At 52.8% G+C, this 24,863-nt stretch overlaps 1 protein-coding gene across 1 annotated transcript in view; it reads right to left on the bottom strand.

The window, feature by feature from the left end:
- Positions 1-7,617: 7,617 nt before the first annotated feature.
- The window catches only part of ADARB2 (adenosine deaminase RNA specific B2 (inactive)), a 260,438-nt gene continuing 243,192 nt past the window's right edge, over positions 7,618-24,863 (bottom strand). The window contains exons 8-10 of the mRNA XM_075997510.1: positions 16,190-16,371; positions 11,007-11,185; positions 7,618-8,044 (exon numbers count right to left, since the gene is read on the bottom strand). Coding sequence (XP_075853625.1) covers positions 7,868-8,044; positions 11,007-11,185; positions 16,190-16,371 — 538 coding nt within the window. The 3' untranslated portion in view covers positions 7,618-7,867. The remainder of the gene's footprint in view (positions 8,045-11,006; positions 11,186-16,189; positions 16,372-24,863) is intronic.

Raw genomic sequence — 24,863 nt, 5'->3', positions numbered from 1 at the left:
GCCTGGTTGCAGGTTTGGTCAATCAGTGTGTAGTTCTGGAAGGCTCCGGGAGGGCGGTGCCCTGCTTTGGGCAGGTCAATGTCTGTGTTCATGGTTACCATCCTTGGGCCATTTGTGCCTCATCTTTGCCGATTAAAACACTTAAAAAAGAAACTATAGAGGCTGGGTCAGTGGCTCACACCTGTAATCCTAGCTCTCTGGGAGGCCGAGGCGGGAGGATCATTTGAGCTCAGGAGTTTGAGACCAGCCTGAGCAAGAGGGAGACCCCATCTCTACTATAAATAGAAGGAAATGAGCTGGACAACTAACAATATATAGAAAAAATTAGCCGGGCATGGTGGCACATGCCTGTAGTCCCAGCTACTCGGGAGGCTGAGGCAGGAGGATCGCTTGAGCCCAGGAGTTTGAGGTTGCTGTGAGCTAGGCTGACGCCACGGCACTCTAGCCCAGGCAACAGAGCAAGACTTTGTCTCAAAACAAAACAACACTTAAAAAAGAAAAAGAAGAGAGCTGGCCCTTTAAGGCAGTGGCCTTCGGAAACTCTCTGTCCCTGAGCTCAACCCACTAAAGGCGCCTGATTTAGTGGCCTCAGGGAGGACGGAGGGGTGATCCATCACCGGGCTCCAGTGGTGAGTTTGTCCTTCACCACCCACTGCACACCTGCCACTTCTTAAGAATCGGAGCGGACTCCCGTTCCTTTCCTGGGGAACATGCACTTAGCCGAGACCTTTCACTAGGACAGTATTTCACAAACTGCATGTTTCATGCTCCTGAAAGGAATTCTCAACAAGGGCGGAAAATGCCGCAGGAAACGAGGGTTTCCCAGGCGAGGGCGGGCCAGGACTCACCTGCCTTGAGGAATGATCTGGAGGGAGGGGGTATGTGGAGTCACTGGGGTTTAAGGGGTCACTGGGAACCAGACCCCTCACTTCCGAGAGTGCTGGCTGTTTTCTCACAGAGGGTCCTCCATGGGTGACAGAAAGCCTTGGGTGCCAAGCCCGGAGAGTCGCTTATGGAGGTTGTGAAAGGTCAGTCCGGGAACCTCTCTCTCCTTTTGCCAATAAACAATCCCCCGCTGCCGTGGGGTATTCGGATTCCAAGAGCGTGGTGGCTCAAACCTGGTGGTGTGGGGGACATGTCACAGTCGTGACGCATTTGGGGTTCGTCCTGAACCTCATCTACACCCCTGGGGTTATTCCTGTTTAGTGGTCCTGACCCCGACCGTCCTCTCTGCTGGGGGAACTTCCCACGAGACTCAGGAAGTGAGATGCTCATGAGAACACGGATACGTCACCAAGAGGAGCTGCCCACCCCCCACCCCAGGATGGACGGAAGGTGCCGGAACCTCCCTGGGGCGAGCTCAGGGACCCCGCCCTCCGTTGGGAGGTCTCACGTGCTCTCGCTTGAGTTGGGCATCACTGTAGTTAACTCGAAACACGGAGATACACTGAGAACACGTGCGGGATCCCCACCCTGGCCCGAAGGCGTGTGTGGTGCAACGTGAGACCCGAGATGGGTGGGAGGAAGCTTCCAGACCAGAGATCTTATCCTTCATCCCTCGAGCCACAGCGCACAGTCCTGTGTTCGGCGTGTCTGTAATTTTGCACAATTTCTAGGCTGACAAGTGAGAAACCTAAGTTCCTTGAGCTAGCAAATGTACGTGCCTTTCCGGACATGTGGTGTCCAAACTTACATCCCCGGAAAGGGGCAAAGTGTTGTAGGGAAAATGCCCGAGTGAGCTCTGGAATGTTCGGTCTCAGAGCCGAGGCTTCGAACAGCCGGCCGGTGCTTTTTAGGGATCTCTCATGCCCCAACCCCTTCGGGCTTAGTGTTCTACAGGAACGTATCAGCCACACACGTGCTTCCTCTGTTGTGGCAAATTTGTGTAGAAGAGCCAGAACCTATTAAATATTTATCACGCTTTGTTCAAAGCGTTGCTATGTTCTGACTCCGTGGGATTCCCTTCAGGGATCCCTTAGAATAACGGGATAGGGCTTGTTTCCCGCCCCTGACGGTGTCAGGCATGAAGTGATTAATTTCATTCTGCACATTAATGAGAAGCTGATTGGAGGCTTGAAGGTGAGTCTTTTCTTTTCCAGCCTGTGACATTGTAGCCAGCTTGTTTACACTGAGGCTGCAGGGTAACATCTGGGCTAGCGACTGTCTCGCAGGCAGAACCCACCAATTGGCATCACTAAGTATAAAAAGGAAAAGGTTTTAGAACTGAATACGCCACTTCTTGGAGGCAGGTGGTCATGCTGTAGACTCCAGCCAAACCCACCCCTCGCACATGCCAGAGACCCTAGAACTCTACCCGATGAAAAAGACCCGGTCCAGGGAAGAACAATTTTACTTGTTGTTTTTATTCACTTAACAGAAACATTCACTTATCAGATATCACTGGGGTGCAATTTACAGAACTTAGGGCAAAGTAACATATGCAAATTCATATGTTCAGGTTTTAGAATTTTTTTTTTTTACAAATATTACAAATGTACATCCATTGGTACAATATTGCCATTCAGTCATGCTTTTTATGTACATACCTTCAATTAAGAATTACTATGTATCAAGTTCATTTTGCTTAAAAAATGCTGAAAATTAACTGGGCACTGCTGGGAAAGTTTTTTTTGTTTTTTAACAAGTGCGTGTCCTGCAGAGAGGCAGAAGTCGAGGGCCTGTGAGACAAGAGGCACTGGAATCCCCCCCGGGAACTTATGTTTCTTTTTAGGTGAGGCATCATCCTTCCAGCTTTGATTTTTAAAACGATGAGTTAGGCAGAATGAAGGGGAGGGAGAGAAAAGGAAGAGAAATGGAACCAAGAAGTGGGGTTGTTCTGGGAGTGAGCAGAGTGGCGGGTTTCCCAGAAACAGGTGGGAGCAAAACTCCCTCCAACTTCCACAGGCATCGTCCGAGCGCCAGCACCTGTTGTACTTTTGTTTCTGTCTCCTCACGTGCCCGCAGCCTCCCTCTACTTTATGTGATTCAGAATTTGTGGGAGAAGCTTGACAGGAACAACCAACATCCCCGACTTCCCAGGAACAGCCGAACTGCAGCTGCAAGGATGAGCCAGAACCATGGACAGCACAGCCCCCCCAATCCAGCAGCAGGTCAGGACCACGGACAGTGCAGACCCCATGGGAGGGCAGGACCACAGACAAAGCAGACCTCATCCAAGAGGTGGTCAGGACCACGGACAGCACAAAGACCCCATCCAGGAGGGGGCCTGGGGGGGTCAGGACCACAGACAGCACAGGGCCCCACCCAGTAGTGGGTCAGGACCACCGACAGTGCAGACCCCCCCCTCCGCCCATTGGAGTCAGGACCACGGACAGCACAGATTCCATCTAGGAGGGGGTCAGGACCATGGACAGCACAGCCTCCCCCATCCCGGTTGGAGTCAGGACCACGGACAGTGCAGACTCCATCTTGGAGGGGGTCAGGACCACGGACAGCGCAGCACACTAAACCCCCCGGGGCATCAGGACCACGGACAGCGCAGGGCCCCATACAGGAGGGGGTCAGGACCATGGACAGCGCAGCACCCCCCCCCGTGGAGTCAGGACCATGGACAGCGCAGGGACCCCATCCAGGAGGGGGTCAGGACCGCGGACAGTGCAGAAGCCCCCTTCCCTGCACCCCTGTGTGGTCCTACGGCTGGCCCACTCCCTCCACCTCCGAAACTCTGCCTCTGGGACCCAGGAAATACCAGCGAGACCTCAGTGGGCAGTTTGTCCCAGCTGAGAGCTGTCCGAGCTACAGCCTTTCCCGCAATGCGGAGCTTCTAAGTTTCCACTTACAATCTTGAACTCTGCAAAAACTCAAAGCTGGTACAGCCTTTGGGCCGTGCAGGACTCTGCACACCTGATCCTGGGCTGAGTGACAGACTCTGCAAACTCTGTCAGGGAGGGGCCGGGGACCCAGGAAACGGGCAGTGTGTTTTGCTGAGTGTTGAGTGACACTTCTGCCCAAAGACATGGCCATAGTGATCATGTGGTAGTACATAGAAAGAAAGGCTTCTTCTAACTTCCCTTTGGTCTCTCTTTGAAAGTGATTTTATTGTATTTTGGACCAATTCGATTATTTTATCAGAATGGCTTCTTAAAAAAATGGGTATATAAGTTTCCCTAAATTAAAAATGTCTAAGTTTCAAATATCTTTTAAATTTTTTTTTAAAACAAGATACTATAGACACATTCTTGAAATTTATAATCTAAAAATAGGATTTCATCAAAATACTCTAACTATTCTATTCTGGGCATCGATATACTATGTATTTACTGTGTATGGCTCTCCAGGCGTGGTAAACACTATACCAATAAATAAATAAATAAATAAATAAATAAATAAATAAATAAATAAGCATTTAGTTTTATTCATAAGAACAGGTTCCTGTGAACAGAAAGCTATGTGGAAAAAATATGAGCTATGCATCTGTCTGAAAAGTAACTGAGCTCGACACTTCTGAGGAGCAACGAGCCTCCTGGCAGAATGAGTCGTGGCTAGAAGGGTATATACAGATCTAAAGAGAGTCACGAGAGTGAAAAGGAAATGATAGTTACAGACCTGCAAGCTCTTTCCTTGCCAAAAACAAAACCCCAAGAAATCCCAAACTCAATAACTTGACATTGTTGCGCATTGCTGTGGAATCTTGTTCTGGAGACAGATGCAGAGCCTGTTTTGCCGGATGGCCTTTCCCTGGGTCCTGTGGCAAGGCTCTGCAGAACCAGACGCTGACTTTTTGACTAAGAGCCAGGCAGGAAACCTTACATTGCCACCCCCGCCCCGGTAGTAAAGCAATGCGTGTTTTGGAGGCAAACAAGGATGAGGTTGGTTCTATTTGGACTTTCACAGTAGGGCTAAGTAGTCATGGAAACAGAACACAGAAAATGTGAGGACAAAGGACTTTGGCCACCAGGCAGCATGAAGCACAGGGAGACACAGAGGTGGCCATTTGGAGGCAAATTCAGAAGGACAAGGAAATGGGGTGACTGAGATCCCTGCATATTCCCTGACTATGTTCTATCTGACTTTTGTTTTGCTGTCATTTTTTTCCAGGTTAACTAAAAGTTACACCTTGTCTATTTGTATACCAAATGCTCTCCTTAGAGAAACCTCACTTGGTGAGGTCTCTGTGCGCTTCTCGAAAGTCTCTAATTCGGACGTTGAACGTGCGGGCAGACCTGGCCCAGGAGCAGGGCTAGGACGTCCCTCTGAACAGAGAGGCGGGCGCAGAATCCAGAAGCTTCAGGGCTGCCACAGTGTGCACTGAAAACTCTCCCCTTGCTATAACCTTCTCTGCAGCAGAAGGTCTGCAATCTCCCCTTCTGAGGGGTCTCCTGATGATTTCATAAACTAATGCACATACTGAGGCTGACAGGTGGCGTGGAGTTCATGTGTGGCTTTCCCCAAAGTAGATGTTTATATTTTTGCAAAATGCGAGCTGTTTCTGGAGAGCCGGTGCCTTAGACAAGGTGAATCGTGACCACGCCGTGTGACTCAGGCATTGCAGGATTATCGCGACGGGGGAGGTGAGCGCCCTCCCAGGGGCTGGAGTCAGGTCCTGTGTCTTTCCTGCGATGGCCAGGACCCCCAGAGTCTCCTCACTGCAGAAACAGCGTCATTTGGGCACGGCGGTCTAAAGCACACGTGCACTCCTCCCGCCGGCATCTCCCCGTGTTAGTAACGTGAGGCTCAGGCCACGGACGCAGCCAGGGGTCGGTTGTGTCTCCAACGCGCTCAGAGAAGCTCCCAGTACCTCGACGGAGAGAGTCGGGGTTGCAAACCAGCCCTCACCTCTTTCCGGTTCTCCGAGCTTCATGCCGGTGATGTCAAGACACTCGAAATGGCTATACACTGGCCGTTCGAGCTTAGCTTTTGCACGGAATTAAGATTTCGTTCCCTCATTTTCTTTTTCTTTTTGAAAGACGAAGATGAATTTGTTCATTCACACAAGCATTTTCGTTATCTTTTGAAACTTGGTCTCGAAGAAGTCGCCCACCCGGCGCCCACTTCCTTTTCTCTAGATTACAGCCATCCTCAAACTACGGCCCGCGGGCCACATGTGGGTGTTTTTTTGCCCGTTTGTTTTTTTGCTTCAAAATAAGATGTGTGCAGTGTGCATAGGAATGTGTTCATAGTTGTTTTTTAAACTATAATCCGGCCCTCTAACGGTCTGAGGGACAGTGAACTGGCCCCTTGTTTATCTTTTTATTATTATTAATATTTTTTATTTATAGACATTTAAGTGATCTTACATAAACATGGCCCCCTGTTTAAAAAGTTTGAGGGCCCCTGCACCTGGAAGAACTCACTCGAGGGACAAATGTGGCCTCGTGTTGTATTAAATCCCAGGAAAGGTTTCTATCTCCTCACTAATATCTCTACGTTTTTATGATCTTGCAACAGATAGCTGCGCCTCGACTTGTTTCGTTTTTGTCTTACGGTTGAGGCGTCTGTAGTTTGTAGCTCGTGAATGGCCACAGCGTGAAGCCGTCCTTGCGTCTCTTGGCAGGTGGCAGCCGGAATTCTAACCTGGAAGCCCACACGGCAGAGGTGGCCAGACTACCTCGCCCTGCTGTTTAGCGTAATGGATCTTGGATATTGATTTTTTTTTAATTGGAGAAATTAGAGACCTGCTAACTAGCGTGAGCACTGTGAGACATGAGTTCCCAGTGGTGAAATTAAAGCAATTCAAGGTATGTGGGTTGACCCAAGCTGTGTTAGACAAGGGCCTCGGCCCTGCGTGAATCTGGTACCTCTACTATGGAGTGACATGACACTGTGGGCTGGAGCCCCGCGGTCATGCCTCCAGCTGGGTCTGACTCTGGCTCCCCAGGGGATAGAGTCCCCCCCTCCCGAATTTGGGCAGCTGCTTCAATCGAGCAAATTTTTCCTTTTCTGTGTGCAATCTGGTGATTGGAGAACCTAAAGGAACAGCAAGCCTGCCGGTAGCTGCTCAAGCCAAAAGTGAAGGCTTGCTTTGATTTTTTTTGGTGCGTGCTTGCTTTCTAATAAAAATTTAGTTTAAAAAAGTCAGAATCTGGTCAAGGACTTGGTTTCCTTATTTACCTGGTGGGGGGGGGGGCTGCAGGGTGGTAGCTGACCCGTGTACGGCTCACGCATTGGTGTTGAGCCCGCCTGCCTGCAGAGAGGCCGGGAGCCGAGACGGCAGCGTCGGTTTGCGCCAGTTTTGGACGCTCCGTGAGCAGTAAGTTCAGAGGTCAGGTTTCCTCAGGTCACTGATCTGAGCTCACCGGCGGCCGTTTCTTCGCCTCGGGGGAAGGTTTCTGTTTCTCTGGTTCTATTTTGGGTGTTCTTTAATATCATGCATGGTAAATGGGTTCTTTGAAAGGAGGTGGAGTGAAAAAACCTAAACGAACAGTGAAAATAACGGGGGCTTTCTCACTGATTTCTTGGGGAGGGAGGGAGCCCATGGCTTTTCTCTTCACTGTGGCTTGTCTTCAAGTGTCCCCGTGACGTGTGTGCCGGTGGGACCCACTCGCGCCACTCGCGCCGCCAGGGAGGCGTGTGACACGGTGCCTGAGGCCGACCCCTAACTGGTGACGACTCAGCCCCTCCCCCCGCCCGGACAGAGAACCCCCCTCCCTGGGGAGACGGACCTCGCCGGGCAGCGCTGGTGGCTCCGGCGTGACGCGTGGGGACCCTGGGCACCAGCCATCCGGGGGAAGCGGCACGCCCTGAATTCCAGCCTCCTTGCCTGTCCAAACACGGAGCACGCGTGTGTGTCGGGAACACCAGGGCACACAGATACAGAGAACCGACGGACACGCCACGTTGCTCCACACACATGGCCTCGTCCCCTCCGGGCACCTAGCTCTGGTCGAGCGGCCGAGGGGTCCGAGACTCAGAGCGTCAGTAGGAACTGGTCCTGCTCGGGCGGCTTCCTCACCCAGGTGCCCAGGCCGGCCTTCTGGAAAGCCTTGAACAGCTGCTGTTTCACAGCCTGGTAGGTGTGCGCTCCCCGCTTGGCCTCGCAGTACGTGGATGGCGTGTCCCCGAGGCTCGGGGTCCGTGTGCTCAGCTGTGGGCAGGAAGGAGAGAGAGCCAATCAGCGAGAAATACGTGGGTGTCCCGGCAGAAGATGGGGTCTGGGCTTCTTCCCTCTCTCCCTCTTTAACCACTTCAGTACCAGCGTCGACTACAGTCGACAGCCACAGATGAACACACACAGCCCAGCATCGACTGTAGTCAACAGCCACAGATGGACGTGCATAGCCTGGCATCGACTGTAGTCAACAGCCACAGATGGACGCGCACAGCCCAGCATTGACTGTAGTCAACAGCCACAGATGGACGCGCACAGCCCAGTGTTGACTGTAGTCAACAGCTACAGATGAACGCACACAGCCCAGCATTGACTGTAGTCAACAGCCACAGATGGACGCGCACAGCCCAGTGTCGACTGTAGTCAACAGCCACAGATGAACGCACACAGCCCAGCATTGACTGTAGTCAACAGCCACAGATGGACGCGCACAGCCCAGCGTCGAGCACAGCTGACAGCCACAGATGAATGGACACAGTGACTGTAGCCGATAGCCGTGATTGGACTTTTCTAATTTTTCATTTATCAAAATAAAATTGTGAACATTTAAAAATGATGTAACGGAAACATATATGTCTATGTCACCTGTTCTGTTTTACATGACAAGTAAAGCCGCCTGCAAAGTAAAACAAGCTCTCAGTGCTTTCAAGCTTTCCTCGTCACACAAGAGCAAAACGGACCCGTCGTCAATGCACAGCACAGACTGTCGTGCGGACTGTGAGTGCCGGCTGCGGGCGAGGTGTCGCGACCGGTGAGCGTTGTACCGAAGCCGTTAAACCAAAATGGCAACATTGCAAAGAGGAACCGGAGTGGGAGGGACCAGGGTCTCTCAGGAAAGGCGGTGGAATCCAAGCAGGTAGGATTGAGGAATAAAATAAGCACACAACTTGCCTGCTTTTAAATACACAAACACGGGGTGTATTTTTTTTCTTTCTGAAGGAGAAGCAGGGACTCAGTGGGTGAGGAGCCAGGGCCACAGTGCCAGGGCGGGCAGGGCACGGGCAAGGGCTTGGGTTGTATCATCACTGGAGACCAGTGGGGCTGGATGTCTCCCCGCCCGGCTCCTGAGTTCCCAGCAGGTGAAGCTCTGCAGCCAGCAGAAGGCAGCGGCCAACCTGGGGTGGGACGGGCCCCACGGGGACTCAGGACCCGACTCCAGGGTCCTTCGTGGGGCCGACTGCCCACGGGTCAGCCCCACCTCGAGTGTGTGCAAAGGGAGCAGCCCCGTTTGTTTAGCAACTGGACGCTGCACCTCCCTGACCCTGCAAGGTCTCCGGAAGGAGCGAGACGTGGGCAGTGGCTGAGAGCGAGCAGGACAGGGGCTGACAGCCGCAGGTGCTGGCCACAGACCTGAGTCTACCCTCAGAGGCTCCTGGAGGAGGCAGAAGCCGCTGCCAGGCTCACAGCAAAAAATGTGCAATGTGCAATGTCTTCTGAGTTGGTAAAAATGCTTATGTTAAGTGTCATATATCTATGCTGTTCTTCTCCTTGTTGGTAAATAAACCACTACACTACAGTTCCTGTTTGCAGTCATTGCTTGGACAAAAAAGTCCAGAAAAATTAGCAGAACGCTTTTTATTTGTTGGTTAGTTTTTCTGTTATCTGTTTTGTTGTTGTTGTTTTTAGACAGAGTCTCACTCTGTCACCTAGGCTAGAGTGCCGTGGCATCAGCCTAGCCCACAACAACCTCAAACTCCTGGGCTCAAGCGATCCTCCTGCCTCAGCCTCCCGAGTAGCTGGGACTACAGGCATGTGCCATCGCGTCCGGCTAATTTTTTCTACATGTTTTTAGTTGTCCAGCTGATTTCTTTCTATTTTTTAGTAGAGACGGGATCTCGCTCTTGCTCAGGCTGGTTTCGACCATCTGACCTTGAGAGATCTGCCCGCCTCGACCTCCCAGAGTGCTGGGATTACAGGCGTGAGCCCAGCCTGTTACCTGTTTTTGTGGTTACAACCTGCTGTGCTTTGGAAACACATATAAATATGTATCTCAATTTAAAACCTAGAAATGTAGCTACCATCCCTGCTTATGAAGGAGAAAACAGGCTCCGAATGGCTGATGTAGTGGAAATGTGCGGGCTTCCTGGTCGGGGAGAAATTCTAACCCTGACATAATTTGGGAGAAATCACCTAACTTTGCTGAGTGTCAATTTCCTTACATCTAAACTGGGGACAATTTCAACTGCACAAAGCCCCTGTCGGCCAGGTGCGGTGGCTCACGCCTGTAATCCCAGCACTCTGGGAGGCCAAGGCAGGAGGATCATTTGAGCTCAGGAGTTCGAGACCAGCCTGAGCAAGAGCGAGACCCTGTCTCTACTAAAAAACAGAAAGAAATTAGGCTGGGCGCAGTGGCTCAGGCCTGTAATCCTAGAACTCTGGGAGGCCAAGGCGGGTAGATTGCTCTAGGTCAGGAGTTCCAAACCAGCCGGAGCAAGAGGGAGACCCCGTCTCTATTATAAATAGAAAGAAATTAATTGGCCAACTAATCCATATAGAAAAAAATTAGCCCGGCATGGTGGTGCATGCCTGTAGGCCCAGCTACTCGGGAGGCTGAGGCAGGAGGATAGCTTGAGCCCAGGAGTCTGAGGTTGCTGTGAGCTAGGCTGACGCCACGGCACTCCAGCCTGGGCAACAGAGGGAGATTCAAAAAAAATAATAATAAAAAAATTAAAAATTTTTAAAAAAGTCCCCGTGGGCTTAATTTACGCTACCATATGCAGAGAGACGCACGAGCTCCGCCAGCTCCGAGGGTTCCCGAAGAGGCTCCCGCCCTTCGGCTGCCGGAGGACGCGGGGCTGCTGGTGTGCGCCGGTTGCGGTTGGTTGCGGGGAACCGGCCTTGGAGTCCCGCGCCCCCTGACCGCGGGGCGAGGGGTGGCCTGCGCCCCTGAGCCCGCGCGTCTGCCCGCCGGACCCCCCAGAGGACAGGCGCGACCTACCCTGCCGTAGAGCCGCGCCCACCGCGCGGAGAACGCGTGCTTGCAGAGCCGGGACGAGCCCCCGCAGCTCCTCCTCCCGGTGGTGGCGTCCACGACCTCCAGGTCCGCGCTGCCCGAGACCCAGTTCACGCTGAAGTGCGGGGACTTCCCCGGCTGGCGCAGCTCGGCCTCGCTCACGCCTGTGGGGGAGGCGGACACGCGTGAGCCTGCGGGCCGGCGCGCGGGAACTGCAGCCCGTCTTGGGGTTGGGACGGGCAGGAGATATCCACACACACCCATCCTTCTTTTTTTTCCTTTTCTTTTTTTTTTTTTTAATTATTTTTTTAAATTTTTTGGAAAGGCGCCGGGCGAGGAGCCGAGGGCCAGCGCACCTCTCCAATCCTTCCTTCCTTCCCTTCCTTCCTTCCTTCCTTCCTTCCTTCCTTCCTTCCTTCCTTCCTTCCTTCCTTCCTTCCTTCCTTCCTTCCTTCCTTCCTTCCTTCCTTCCTTCCTTCCTTCCTTCCTTCCTTCCTTTCTTTTTTTTTGAGACAGAGTCTCCCTCTGTCACCTGGGCTAGAGTGCCCTGGCGTCAGCCTCGCTCACAGCAACCTCAGACTCCTGGGCTCAAGCGATCCTCCTGCCTCAGCCTCCCCAGTAGCTGGGACTACAGGCATGCTCCACCACGCCCGGCTAATTTCTTCTATATGTATTAGTTGGCCGATTAATTTCTTTCCATTTATAGTAGAGACAGGGTCTGGCTCTTGCTCAGGCTGGTCTGGAACTCCTGAGCTCAAGTGATCCACCTGCCTCGGCCTCCCAGAGTGCTGGGATTACAGGCGTGAGCCACCGCACCCGGCCTTGACCAACTCTTGATGTTTGTACACATTTAAGGTGATGCCGATAGCAGTGTTTTCCTTGGAGTAAATGGTGAAATTCTCAACAGCAATGCAGTTAAGTTTGTTGTTTTAATTCTTTTGAGAAATAATTCCTTAAAATCATGGTGGAGATTAAAGGGAAATTAATTACTATAGAAAATATTTTAAAAAGAACTCCCCAGGAGATGAAAGCAAGGCTTTTCTGTAATTTTAAATGTATCTTATGGGAGGCTGAGGCGGGCAGATTGCTCGAGGTCAGGAGTTCGAAACCAGCCTGAGCAGGATCGAGACCCCATCTCTACTATAAATAAAAATAAATTAATTGACCAACTAATATATATAGAAAAAATTAGCCGGGCATGGTGGCTCATGCCTGTAGTCCCAGCTACTCGGGAGGCTGAGGCAGGAGGATCGCTTGAGCCCAGGAGTTTGAGGTTGCTGTGAGCCAGGCTGACGCCACGGCACTCACTCTAGCCTGGGCAACAAAGTGAGACTCTGTCTCAAAAAAAAAAAGTGTATCTTAGGCTGTGTACCATCTGATTTGCTTAGCAAGTGCTGTGCTAATCCCATAGAAATGTCTTACTAAATCTTTGCCGAATTGAACATTTTTGGCTTTGATGGAAAGATACTAGAATTGCTTTTAGCTTATTCCAGCAAGCTCTATAATTTTTCAACCAAAAATTCCTGCAAGGGAACAAGAGCATAAATTCCTACCTCTAGTGACTGTTAGACAAAGCAGCCTGCTAAGATGCTTTTTGGAGCTCATGTGTTTCATCCTAAACGTTCATGAAAAATGCGTATGTCACCCCATAATATACCTCTGTCTGTTTTTAAGTAAAAATAATATTGCAACTTAATTACCATCTGCATAAAAGAAAATACTTTTTACTGCTTCGCTGAGTTATTTTACTCGTTACTGCTTCACTGAGTTATTTTGCAAAATACTCTCAATGATTATTCATTGTAGACATTTCTCCTGAAATAATGAGGACTGGCCCTCCCACAACTCAGTGTGATAACATTTGAAAATTTGGACTCATACAAAAAAAAAATGGATATGAATGTTAACAGAGAGATAGTTTGAAGGCAAAAAAAAAAATAGGTGGTATTGGGCAAAATTTACAGGTCACTGTCGGTAAGCAGTAAGAATCGAAGCTCTTCCTGACAAATCGAGTTGCGTGAAACATGGAAGCAGAAAAGCTTCTTATCACCCGGCTGGGTGTCTTCTCTGGAGAAGACAGCCCTGTTCTCCTCTATTTTGTCACCAATACTGCAATGCTCATCACATGAACATAAACCAGGCGCCTTAAACAACTCATGGCCCTGACAATCCATCCTCCGGGTCCATCTCTCAAATCTCAGGTTCACTGCCGAGACCTTGCTGTGAGCCGTACACATAATCCCAATTCCATCTTCAGTGTGCACTCAAACAGCTCAACGTCTCAAAACCTGTCTGTTAAATATGTCATTAACGAGAATAAAAAATGTATCCGTCCTATCCAGATTTCTTCCCTGCATTGTGATTTTTTTTCTTTTCTTTTTTTTTTTTTTTTTTTGAGACAGTCTCACTGTGATTCCCAGGCTAGAGTGAGTGCCGTGGCGTCAGCCCAGCTCACAGCAACCTCAAACTCCTGAGCTCAAGCGATCCTCCTACCTCAGCCTCCCGAGTAGCTGGGACTACAGGCATGCGCCACCACGCCCACCTAATTGTTTTTTCTATATATTTTAGTTGGCCAATTAATTTCTTTCTGTTTTTAGTAGAGATGGGGTCTCGCTCTTGCTCAGGCTGGTCTCGAACTCCGATCGATGCGTCCACCTCAGCCTCCCAGAGTGCTAGGATCACAGCCGCGAGCCACCTCGCCCCGGCCTGTCGAGTGTGTCTTCTGAGAACATTCATATGCGCCCTGTGACTGTGCCAGTAGGGGTGTCTTTTCCAGCCCGCCTGCTTCCTTGTGACCCAGAGCGATCGAGCCCTGTCTAAATTGCAGTTCTGCAAGCTGACCTTGAGGGAGGCTTCCAGCTAATTTCACTTGCTCGTTTGGAGTATGCTTTTTATTATCATCCTCACACAAGATCTCTCTCTTCTTTGTTGCGAGAAATTCTGATGCTTTCCTTTCGGAATTTACATGATTGGTTTTTAAATGTCCATTTAGAGTGGTAACTGTCCGGGGTTTGCATGCACACAGGGGAGGCCCTGAGGTTTAGGCTCATTTGCATCTCTAAAATAATAAAGACCACGCTCCCAGTACGCTCCTGAGCACAGACTGAGATCCCTAGCGAGACCGCAGGTGCCACCTGGGATGGGGTCGTCCGGGGCTCTGCTGTTACGCTGCACGTTGCACAGCTGGGTGAGGCCAGGTGCTTCCGAATCTCTAATTCTTTCTCTGCAAATTCACTGCTTTCATGCTTATAATTCAAAAGTCCTGTTTTCGTTTTTTTGTTGACATGTTCCCGGATGAGCATATCATTTAAAACAAGCATTGAAGGCTGGGCACGGTGGCTCACGCCTGTAATCCCAGCACTCTGGGAGGCCGAGGCGGGTGGATCGCTCAAGGTCAGGGAGTTCAAAACCAGCCTGAGCAAGAGCAAGACCCCATCTCTACTAAAAATAGAAAGATATTAATTGGACAGCTAAAAATATATAGAAAAAATTAGCCGGGCATGGTGGCGGTGCATGCCTGTCGTCCCAGCTACCCGGGAGGCTGAGGCAGGAGGATGGCTTGAGCCCAGGAGGTTGAGGTTGCTGTGAGCTAGGCTGACGCCACGGCACTCTAGTTCGGGCAATAAGAGGGAGACTGTCTCAAAAAAAAAAATAATAATAGGAAAAAGAGAAAAAGTAAAAATGAAAGAAAGAGGTTGAAACTGGGTCCAAAGTGATATTTTGTCAGAATTCCTGCAATTCACCATCTAAAAAAATAAATGTAATTTTACAGCCTTGGATTTTGCTGTGTCTCTTCCACTCCCAGCTCGCTGGCAATACCCAGCTGTGGCATGCGTGGATGGCGGGTGGGACAAGCTCCACCAGAGGGCGCCCTCCCGCGCCAGTTCTCCCTCCTGAGACGGTGCTGCAGCTTCTGCTAGGGTTGTGTTTTTTTTTTTTTTTTTTTTTTTTTTTTGAGATAGACCTGGGCTAGAGTGCCGTGGCGTCAGCCTAGCTCACAGCAACCTCAGACTCCTGGGCTCAAGCGATCCTTCTGCCTCAGCCTCCCGAGTAGCTGGGACTACAGGCATGCGCCACCATGCCCGGCTAATTTTTTCTATACATTTTTAGTTGGCCGATTAATTTCTTTCTATTTATAGTAGAGACAGGGTCTCGCTCTTGCTCAGGCTGGTTTGGAACTCCTGACCTCGAGCGATCCGCCTGCCTCGACCTCCCAGAGTGCTGGGATGACAGGCGTGAGCCACCGCGCCCGGCCAGCTAGTTTTGTTGTGAATTACTAGTTTTTACGTGGCGGAGAAGTAGATGTCTGTCGTGAGGAATGGCCGGGCGCTGCCGCGGGGGGAGGGGGGGCAGCGAGCTGCGTGGAAAGAAGATCTCTGGTCTCGAACTCCTGACCTCGAGCGATCCTCCCGCCTCGGCCTCCCAGAGTGCCAGGATGACAGGCGTGAGCCACCGCCACGCCCGGCCTGAAAGAAGATCTCCGGACTGGCTGAGTTCGGAGCCTGGCTCCCTGGTGGTAGGAGGAGTGTCTTACTCAAGTCCCTGAGTCTCTATGGATCTCTTTCCAGAGTTTGAAAAACAGAGTCTCTATGGATCTCTTTCCAGAGTTTGAAAAACAGAGTCTCTATGGATCTCTTTCCACAGTTTGAAAAACAGAGTCTCTATGGATCTCTTTCCAGAGTTTGAAAAACAGAGTCTCTATGGATCTCTTTCCACAGTTTAAAAACAGGGAGAACGCCGTTTGCTGTGGGTGGGTGTGAAGACAGAGCAGGGCGACGCGAGTCACAGCTGGGGACCGAGAGGAACGTCTATGCGGAGTTCTCTCCCTTCTCTGCGTTCCCAGCTGGGACCCCCAGGGGACCCCGTCCTTATGAGCCTGCGTGTCTGTCCCTGGCCCCTCTGCGTGCTCACCCGTCCCCCCAAAAAGGAACCACCCAAGGTTGTTGGCCGCCCACGAGCGGTTACTAAAATGTCTCCCGGGGCTGTGTTCAGGGGTGCACTGTGACCTCCTTATCTTTTTCCTTTTTTCAAATCTTTGGATTGTTGGATTTTGCGCGGTCGGGCAAAGCGGGCGCCATCTGCCCTTCCCGGGCCCTGCCCTGCCCGCCAGCCCTGCACCTGGTGCCCGGAAGGGGTCCTGGTCCCGGGGTGTGGGGGGCGTTTCTTACCGCTGAGGAGGGGCCGGTGGTGCCGGTAGGAGGCTGGCAGCTGGCCGATGCCTTCCGTCCGGTGGCTCAGGACCCGGGAGAGGTGGCCGGTGTGGCCCAGGCTGCCCACGACCACGCTGTGCAGGTACACGGGCTCGATGAGGTGGGACAGGAGGGCACCCTGCAGCCCCAGCACGCTCCACCTGCAAGGAGAGGCCGTCATCGCCCGCCCCCGCCACGCCTGCCAGGGGGGTCGCCCAGGGACCGGGCTCCCCTGCTCCCAAGCCCCCGCCCTCTGTCCCCATCCTGCGGGGGAGGGGAGGGCCCGGGGGCTTCGGCCTCCTACATGGGCCGAGCTCCCACGGCCTCCACGCCGCAAACACCGCTGCCTTCCCTGCAGAACCAGCCTCAGTGGACGCCGTGTGTTCCCCCAGGGACTTAAAATTAGATTTTGTTTGTGTGTTTTTTTGTTGTTTTTTTTTTTTGAGACAGAGTCTTGCTCTGTCGCCCTGGGTAGAGCGAGTGCTGTGGCGTCAGCCTAGCTCACAGCAACCTCCAACTCCTGGGCTCAAGCGATCCTCCTGCCTCAGCCTCCCCAGTAGCTGGGACTACAGGCATGCGCCACCATGCCTGGATAATTTTTTCTATATATATTAGTTGGCCAATTAATTTCTTTCTATTTTTTATAGTAGAGATGGGGTCTCGATCTTACTCAGGCTGGTTTCGAACTCCTGACCTCGAGCAATCTGCCCGCCTCGGCCTCCCAGAGTGCTAGGATTACAGGCGTGAGCTACCACGCCCGGCCTAAAATTGGATTTTGTTTGTGTTTTTTTCCTTTTGAGACAGAGTCTTGTTCTGTTGCTCAGGCTAGAATGCCGTGGTGTCATCATAGCTCACAGTGACCTCAAACTCCTGGGCTCAAGCGATCCTCCTGCCTCAGCCTCCCAAGTAGCTGGGACTACAGGCATGTGCCACCGTGCCAGGCTAATTTTTTCTATATAATTTTTAGTTGTCCAGCTAATTTCCTTCTATATTTTAGTAGAGACGGGATCTCGAACTCCTGCTCAGGCTGGTCTTGAACTCCTCAGCTCAAACAATCCTCCCGCCTCGGCCTCCCAGAGTGCTGGGATGACAGGTGTGAGCCTCCGGCCTGGCCAGATTTTTTTTTTTTTTTTTTTTAAAGACGCTCTGTCCCCAGAGTGAATCTACATTTTTTTTCTTTATATTAACCGGAAACTATCAGGAATCACATTTATTTATTTCAGTTTAGGGAAAAACACTCGCTTGCACTCCTTTTGTCCTTAGCAGTCAGAATGACCTATTGTGTTGAGATGAAATGACATTAATAAAGGACCTTGTTTTGGGCTGGGATGATTTGATTTTAGAAGTCTGGAGCAGAGATGGACGACAAGGTTTTCTGAGAAATAAATATAGCTCCGGGCGAATGTTTTTGCTTCTTCAGGCAAAGACGCCAGGAGCACTGGGTGTTTTTTTTTTTTTCCCCCTTAAATTTGGGAGGAAAGAGGTTCCACGTGTCTGTTATTTTAGGCCTTGTTTCTGTGGTTTCCACTCTAAATAATTTGTTTAAAATCCAACCTTCATTGGCGGTAGCAGGCATTATGCAGCTAATTTCCTACATCATTGTTCTTTTCATTAATTAACATTTCCACTGTTGGAGCAATTATCATGGTCCCTGCATGCCGAACATCTCTTTTCATGATTAATAAGGAGTCATTATATTCCCCCTTCCCGAAGCAGCCGATTAACGTAGGAATTCTCTCCGTTAATTACCGAATGTCTCTCTCTACCTGGAGAGCAATCTGCTCGGAGAGCCCGAGACACCAATTGCCTTAAAAAGTTCTCTTTAAATTTTATTCCGAAAACATGCGAGCAATTTAGCCGGGCGATATCAATCTGCCTCCGAAGCGTCCCGGCGAATGAGAAACATCTTTTAATCTCATGCAAGAAAAGGCAGCCATCTGGCTGGCGGGGTTCCGGGGCTCTGCTCTCCCGCACTCTCCCGGAGCAAACGCAGGTCATTAAAGTGATGTGTTCATCTGCATAAAACTCAGATGGAATATAAAAGGTAATATTTATAGACAAACAGTCCAGTCCTACCATTTAAACAGTCGTTGGTTTTATGAAACGTTCACTCCGGTCTATCAGATCTGCATGACTTCGTTTAAAAAAAAAAAACAAAAAAATTCTGGTCATTTCTGTAAGTCATGGTGGCGTTTCTTCCGGAAAGCCACAGAAGGGCCAGGCCGGGACTCGCCCGATTCCTCCAAAAAGGGAGGGGGACTGGAGTTTTGGAGGAGGGATGTTTCTGTCCGCCACGGGGCGGGGGTTGGGGGGACACGTGTCATGGAAGTTGGGGACCCCTCCCCCAGGAGGTTGGGGACCCCTCCCCCAGGAGGTTGGGACCCCACCCCCAGCCGTGGCATTTCTGCATTTTCTCCATGACAACCTGGCGCCTCAGGGTCACATGTCCCCATCTGTCACCTACAAGGATGGAACACCCAGGATCGGAGACGTTTTCGTGTCCCATCTTTCCCTTCAAGAAGCAACACCTAGGCGGGGCGCGGTGGCTCACGCCTGTCATCCCGGCACTCTGGGAGGCCGAGGCGGGAGGATCGCTCAAGGTCAGGAGTTCCAAACCAGCTCTGAGCAAGAGCGAGACCCCCCCCCCCCATCTCTACTATAAAATAGAAATTACCTGGACAACTAACAATATATAGAAAAAATCAGCCGGGCATGGTGGTGCATGCCTGTAGTCCCAGCTACTGGGGAGGCTGAGGCAGGAGGATCGCTTGAGCCCAGGAGTGTGAGGTTGCTGTGAGCTAGGCTGACGCCACGGCACTCACTCTAGCCTGGGGAACAGAGCGAGACTCTGTCTCAAAAACAAAAGAAACACCACCTGTGTTTTTGAGTAGCGATGGGGAAATTTGCCTTGTTCCCCTACATCTGAGACCAGGTGACCGACTAAAAAGTGGGGAGAAATTCTACAAAGTCGCCTTCATGGAGCGTTTTAGGGGCTCCCCTTTCAGGTCTGGAAATGCCGGGGAGGGGGGGAACACAGCTGCTGAGAGGGGTCACCATTTTCGGCGAAGGACTCTGGGTTACAGACAGTCGGTGGTGGGGCTGTTAGTTTTCAAACTGTTAGTGGAGTTTTATTTATTTATTTTGTTTTGAGACAGAGTCTCGCTCTGTTGCCCAGGCTGGAGTGAGTGCCGTGGCGTCAGCCTAGCTCACAGCAACCTCAAACTCCTGGGCTCAAGTGATCCTCCTGCCTCAGCCTCCTGAGTAGCCGGGACTACAGGCATGCGCCACCATGCCTGGGTAATTTTTTCTATTTGTTTTTAGTTGTCCAGTTAATTTATTTCGATTTTTAGTAGAGACAGCTCTGGCTCTTGCTCAGGCTGGTCTCCAACTCCTGACCTCGAGCGATCCTTCCGCCTCGGCCTCCCAGAGTGCTGGGATGACAGGCGTGAGCCAGCAGGCCCGGGGCCTGTTAGTGGAGTTTTAAATTTCTTATCAATTCAAAGCAGGGAAAGTACTTTTCCTCCACCCATAACAAGGCACTCTCTTGAAAACAGCCGAGACTTAAAAAAACAGAACTCGTATCCCCCGGGGAGTGGCCGTCCAAACACTGGCTCTGCTGGAAACTTCCGGAACACACCGGAGAGAGGTCTTCTGCATTCCTCAGGATGTCTGGGGACAAACGAGCTCTCTGTCTGGCTCCCACCTAATAACCTTTGCAATAAAGAGAAAATCAACCTCCTTGCCTGGTGATGAGGGCTCAAACGTACTCGGCCGGCAGGATCGATGGAATTGCACGTCTCTCTGAATACAAACCGCAGAATTTCCCGCGTTCGAGGGTGAGCGGAAAACACCTCTCCTTTTGTGCAAACAGCTGATATTACCGCAGTGTTGACAGAGAATAACAAAATTCCATGCCTGGCTTTCGACGTAGGTAATCCCTAAATAAATGTGTTTTTGTCTGTTTGTCAATCACTGAAATGCCACGGAGAAGTGGGGGGATGGGTCTTGGGAAGACTCCACCTTGCTTTAGCTCAGAGACGCGGTGTCCTCACCTACAGTGGCCACCAAGCAACCGGGGGACAGGTGTGTGTGCGGGGGTCCCCAAGCAACCAGGGGACAGGTGTGTGTGTGTGTGGGGGGGTCCCCTCGGGGTGGCTCTGCCCAGACTGTGGGGGTGTCAGCTCCTGTCCTCCAACCTTGGGGGAGCCCCACCCTCAGCTGCATCTCAGAGAGACCGTCTGGCTCCTGGTTCCTGGGGACCGAGGACAGTTCTGCTCCCTCCGAGGCCTTTGGTCCATCTGTGAAGAGGGGAGCCTGGAGTCCAGCCTTCCCTGGCTGAGCCCCAGGGGTCTCACACCTGCCCCACCCCTGGCGCCTGTGTCCAGCCCACTGCGCCTGGCCGTGTGCAGAGTCTCGGGCCCCGCCCTCCGGTTTCCTTTCTCTGCAAGTCCGCTGTGTTGTCCACCTAACTAGGTTACCGGGTTTTTTTTTGTTTTTTTTGTTTTTGAGTCAGAGTCTCCCTCTGTTGCCCGGGCTACAGTGCTGTGGTGTCAGCCTCGCTCACAGCAACCTCCAACTCCTGGGCTCAAGCGATCCTCCTGCCTCAGCCTCCCGAGTAGCTGGGACTACAGGCATGCGCCACCACGCCCGGCTAATTTTTTTCTGTGTTTTTTTAGTCAGCCAATTAATTTCTTTCTATTTTTAGTGGAGATGAGGTCTTGCTCTCGCTCAGGCTGGTCTCCAACTCCTGACCTTGAGCGATCCTCCTGCCTCGGCCTCCCCGAGTGCTGGGATTGCAGGCGTGAGCCACCTCGCCTGGCCAGATTGGCGGTTTTTATTTTGCAGACACCGGTTCCTTTGTCGTCTCTGAGTGTCGGGCCGTGTCCCAGGGTGGACGCCTGTTGTCCTCTAGGGAGGCCCCCAGCCACTCGGCCCCTGGCCCGGCGAAGAGATACAGCCGCCATCGATCCACAGTTATTGCTTTTATATTTGATAAGTCTTATTGGATTGAGCACGCACCACTTTCATCACTAGGGAGTGTATAAAACTTCATTTAGAAGCTGGAATTAAATCACCACACAATCTATGTTAAAAACGGAGTAACAAGGTTTTCAAACCAAACGGTGAAAATGTTGTGTTTTAGAAGAGCGGTTGTTTTCAAAGGACCTGCATTTAAAAAAAAAAATTTTTTTTTGAGACAGAGTCTCACTCTGTTGCCCGGGCTAGAGTGCCGTGGCGTCAACCTAGCTCACAGCAACCTCAAACTCCTGGGCTCAAGCGATCCTCCTGCCTCAGCCTCCCGAGTAGCTGGGACTACAGGCATGCGCCACTGTGCCTGGCTGATTTTTTCTCTTTCTAGTAGTTTGGCTAATCTCTTTCTATTTTAAGTAGAGACGGGGTCTCGCTCTTGCTCAGGCTGGTCTCGAACTCCTGAGCTCCAGCAGTCCTCCCACCTCGGCCTCCCAGAGTGCTAGGATTACAGGCGTGAGCTACCACGCCTGGCCAGGACCTGCATTTTGAGATGAGAAAAATGAACAACCCTCCAATTTGACGTCCACAGGGCCGGTGACACTTTGAGACAAGAAAGCCGTCAATGAATCCAGGTGGAAGGATGTGGGAATCTCTCCCCCGGTGGGCCAGGGCTGGGAACAGAGAGAGAAACTCCTTGGAGAGAGTTCGGAGCAGTACATCTCTGTAGGCAGAAGGAGACTTTGTTCTCACAGTCAAATCTAAGTTTATTTTACTTTTTCTTTTTAGTAGAGATGGGGGTTTTGCTATGTTGCCCAGGCTGGTCTCGAACTCCTGGCCTCAAGCGATCCTCCTGCCTAGGCCTCCCAGAGAGCCGGGATTATAGGCGGGAGCCACGGCCGTGCTGGACCCAAAATCTGAGTCTGGAAAATCAGACGGTCACATTCCCCAGAGAGCAGTTGTAATTTTTTCAATTCTTTCTTTATGGGGAAAGTTTTAATCTGCTCATTTAGACAGACGTTGTGATCAATAATAAGCTCAGGTGCTTATAATTAGAAACCATCTCCGGAGGAACATTAGTTCCAGAAGATTTAGGTTCTTACGTGACTCTCGACTTTGATTCTTAGAGGCAAAGTGAGCCGGGGGGCTGGTGTTGCCCGTCCCCGAGCACGGACGGTGTGGAGGGGTGGGAACGGGCAGCGCCGCAGGAACACGGGTCCCGGGTCCGTGAAGCGTGTCCAGGAACACGCCATGGCTGGGACAGGCCCCAGGGAGCCCCCGTGAGGACTGGGTCCCCCCGGAGAAAAGTCCAGACACCGTGGGGTGCAGCTTGCTCTGTGCTCCAGCCTGGAAGCCACGGCATTAACTCACCGCCTCGCTCCGGGGACTCGGAGCTGAGCGAGAGACCCAGCCCCGTCCCAGCGCCAGGCGGGTTCTGCTAGGGAGGAAATTGATGCTCCCCCATCCTGGGTGGATGGAAGCACTACGAAGGAGCCACGCGTTTCCCTCTGAGAGACGGGACGGGACGGCGGCCGCGGCTGCCTCTGATGCAGATGCCGGGCTCTGAGTGGCTGCTGCCATTAGCGACTCGCAAATGGCGCTATTTTTCCTGCAGCCGCTAGGTAATTTCCCCAGAGGATCCGGAATCACTGCCCCGGGGCTGGTGTTTTATCTGCCCTGCAGCCATCGGGGCTCCCAGAGGCTACTCTTTGCCCAGAGTTGAGTGCAGAGGTGGAGGGACAGAGTGCTGGGCCGCACCTGGGCAGGTGGGGTACCTGGGAGGGTAGGTGGGGGCACCTGGGCAGGTGGGGCACCCAGGTGGGCATGTGGGTGTACCTGTGTGGGCAAGTGGAGGTATCTGAGCAGTTAGGTAGGGCACCAAGGAGGGCAGGTTGGGTACCTGGGAGGGCAGGTGGGGCACCTAGGAGGGTAGGTGGGGTACCTGGGCAGGTGGGTGTACCTGGGTGGGCAGGTTGAGGCATCTGAGCAGTCAGGTAGGGCACCCAGGAGGGCAGGTGGGGTACCTGGGAGGGTAGATGAAGGCACCTGGGCAGGTTGGGTGTACCTGCGTGGGCAAGTGGAGGTATCTGAGCAGTCAGGTAGGGCACCAAGGAGGGCAGGTTGGGTACCTGGGAGGGCAGGTGGGGTACCTGGGAGGGTAGGTGGGGTACCTGGGCAGGTGGGTGTACCTGGGTGGGCAAGTGGAGGTATCTGAGCAGTCAGGTAGGGCACCCAGGAGGGCAGTTGGGGTACCTGGGAGGGTAGGTGGGAGGTAGCTGGGCAGTGGGGTGGGGTATCTGGGCGGGCAGGAGGGGTACCTGGCTGGGCAGATGGGGTACCCAGGAGGGCAAGTGGGGGTACCTGGGCATGTGGGGATACATGGGCAGGTGGGGTACCTGGGCAGGCAGGTGGGGGTACATGGGCAGGTGGGGTACCTGGGCAGGCTGGTGGGGGTACATGAGCAGGTGGGGTACCTGGGAGGGCAGGTGGGGTACCCAGGAGGGCAGTTGGGGGGTACCTGGGCAGATAGCTGGGAGCACCTTGGCAGGTGGGGTACCTGGGTGGGCAGGTGGGTGTACCTGGGCTGTCAGGTGGGGTACCTGGGCCAGCAGGTGGGGGTACATGGGCAGATGGAATACCCAGGTGGGCAGGTGAGTGTACCTGGGCTAGCAGGTGAGGATACATGGGCAGGTGGGGTACCTGGGCAGGCAGGTTGGAGCACTTGGGCAGGTGAGGTACTCCCGGTGGGCAGGTGGGTGTACCTGGGTCGGCTGGTGGGGTGCCCCTTTCCCCCTGGCCTGCGCCTCCCACCTCACCCACCCGTGCTTTCCCTCACCACCCGGTCCTGGGCTCTGCTCTCCAGAGCGAGGCCGTGGCAGGTTGTTAAAGGCACATTCAGGTATTGTGAGTCCTGAGTGAGACCCACCTGTCACAGGTGGGTCTCCCATCTGCGTGGGACCCGGGGCGCTGCATGTTGACCGGGGACGCAGGGGACGGCTGTGACCCCTCACTCTCTGCGCCAGACCGCGCCGTGGCGACAGGACGCTGTGGGTCTCACGGGCACAGGTGCCCCGAGGCAGCCCTGGACGGGCTGGCTTGGCCTCCTCCTTCACGTCCCGGAGGCTGGTCTTCTCCCCTCTTCCCCCCTCCTGCTGGCTCCAACCCCAAACTGCCCACAGACAGGGGCTTAGGGGCAGCCAGGTCGGCAGACGCCGGGCGGGGTGTGCCGTGAGCCACATGAGCCACATGCCACGGACGTGTCCACACCATGGCTGCAGGTTACAGATCGATCAACACCTGCACCTGGGCCCCCAAAGGACGCCCTGACTCACGTCCGCCGTGGCCTTCTGCACCTGTGTCACCGGCACTGCGGTCGGGGTCCGGGTGGCTCTGGGGAGTTTGCGGCTTTTTTGCAAATTCCTGCTGCACCCGCCCACCCCAGGTGTGCTCTGCGGCTGTTTCCAAACCAAGATTACGGAATATGTCTGTGGGGTGATGGGGGCCCCTCTCTGGCCACATGACGAGGGGTGAGGCCCTCCCCCACCGGCAGGTGCTCTGGGGAGGTGGAGGGGCCCCTGGGACCCCCCACTCCTGAGCACGGAGGCCGAGGCCGCCCCTTCCCGAGACCTGGGAGTGGAGGGGCCACCCGGGGGCAGCAGGGGCCGGGGTCCTTCCTGCCTGGCAG

Source organism: Microcebus murinus, chromosome 25, assembly GCF_040939455.1.
Source record: "Microcebus murinus isolate Inina chromosome 25, M.murinus_Inina_mat1.0, whole genome shotgun sequence".
NCBI lineage: Eukaryota > Metazoa > Chordata > Mammalia > Primates > Cheirogaleidae > Microcebus > Microcebus murinus.
The sequence above is the reverse complement of the archived record's forward strand: the minus strand, read 5'-3'. Positions and strand labels throughout refer to the sequence as shown.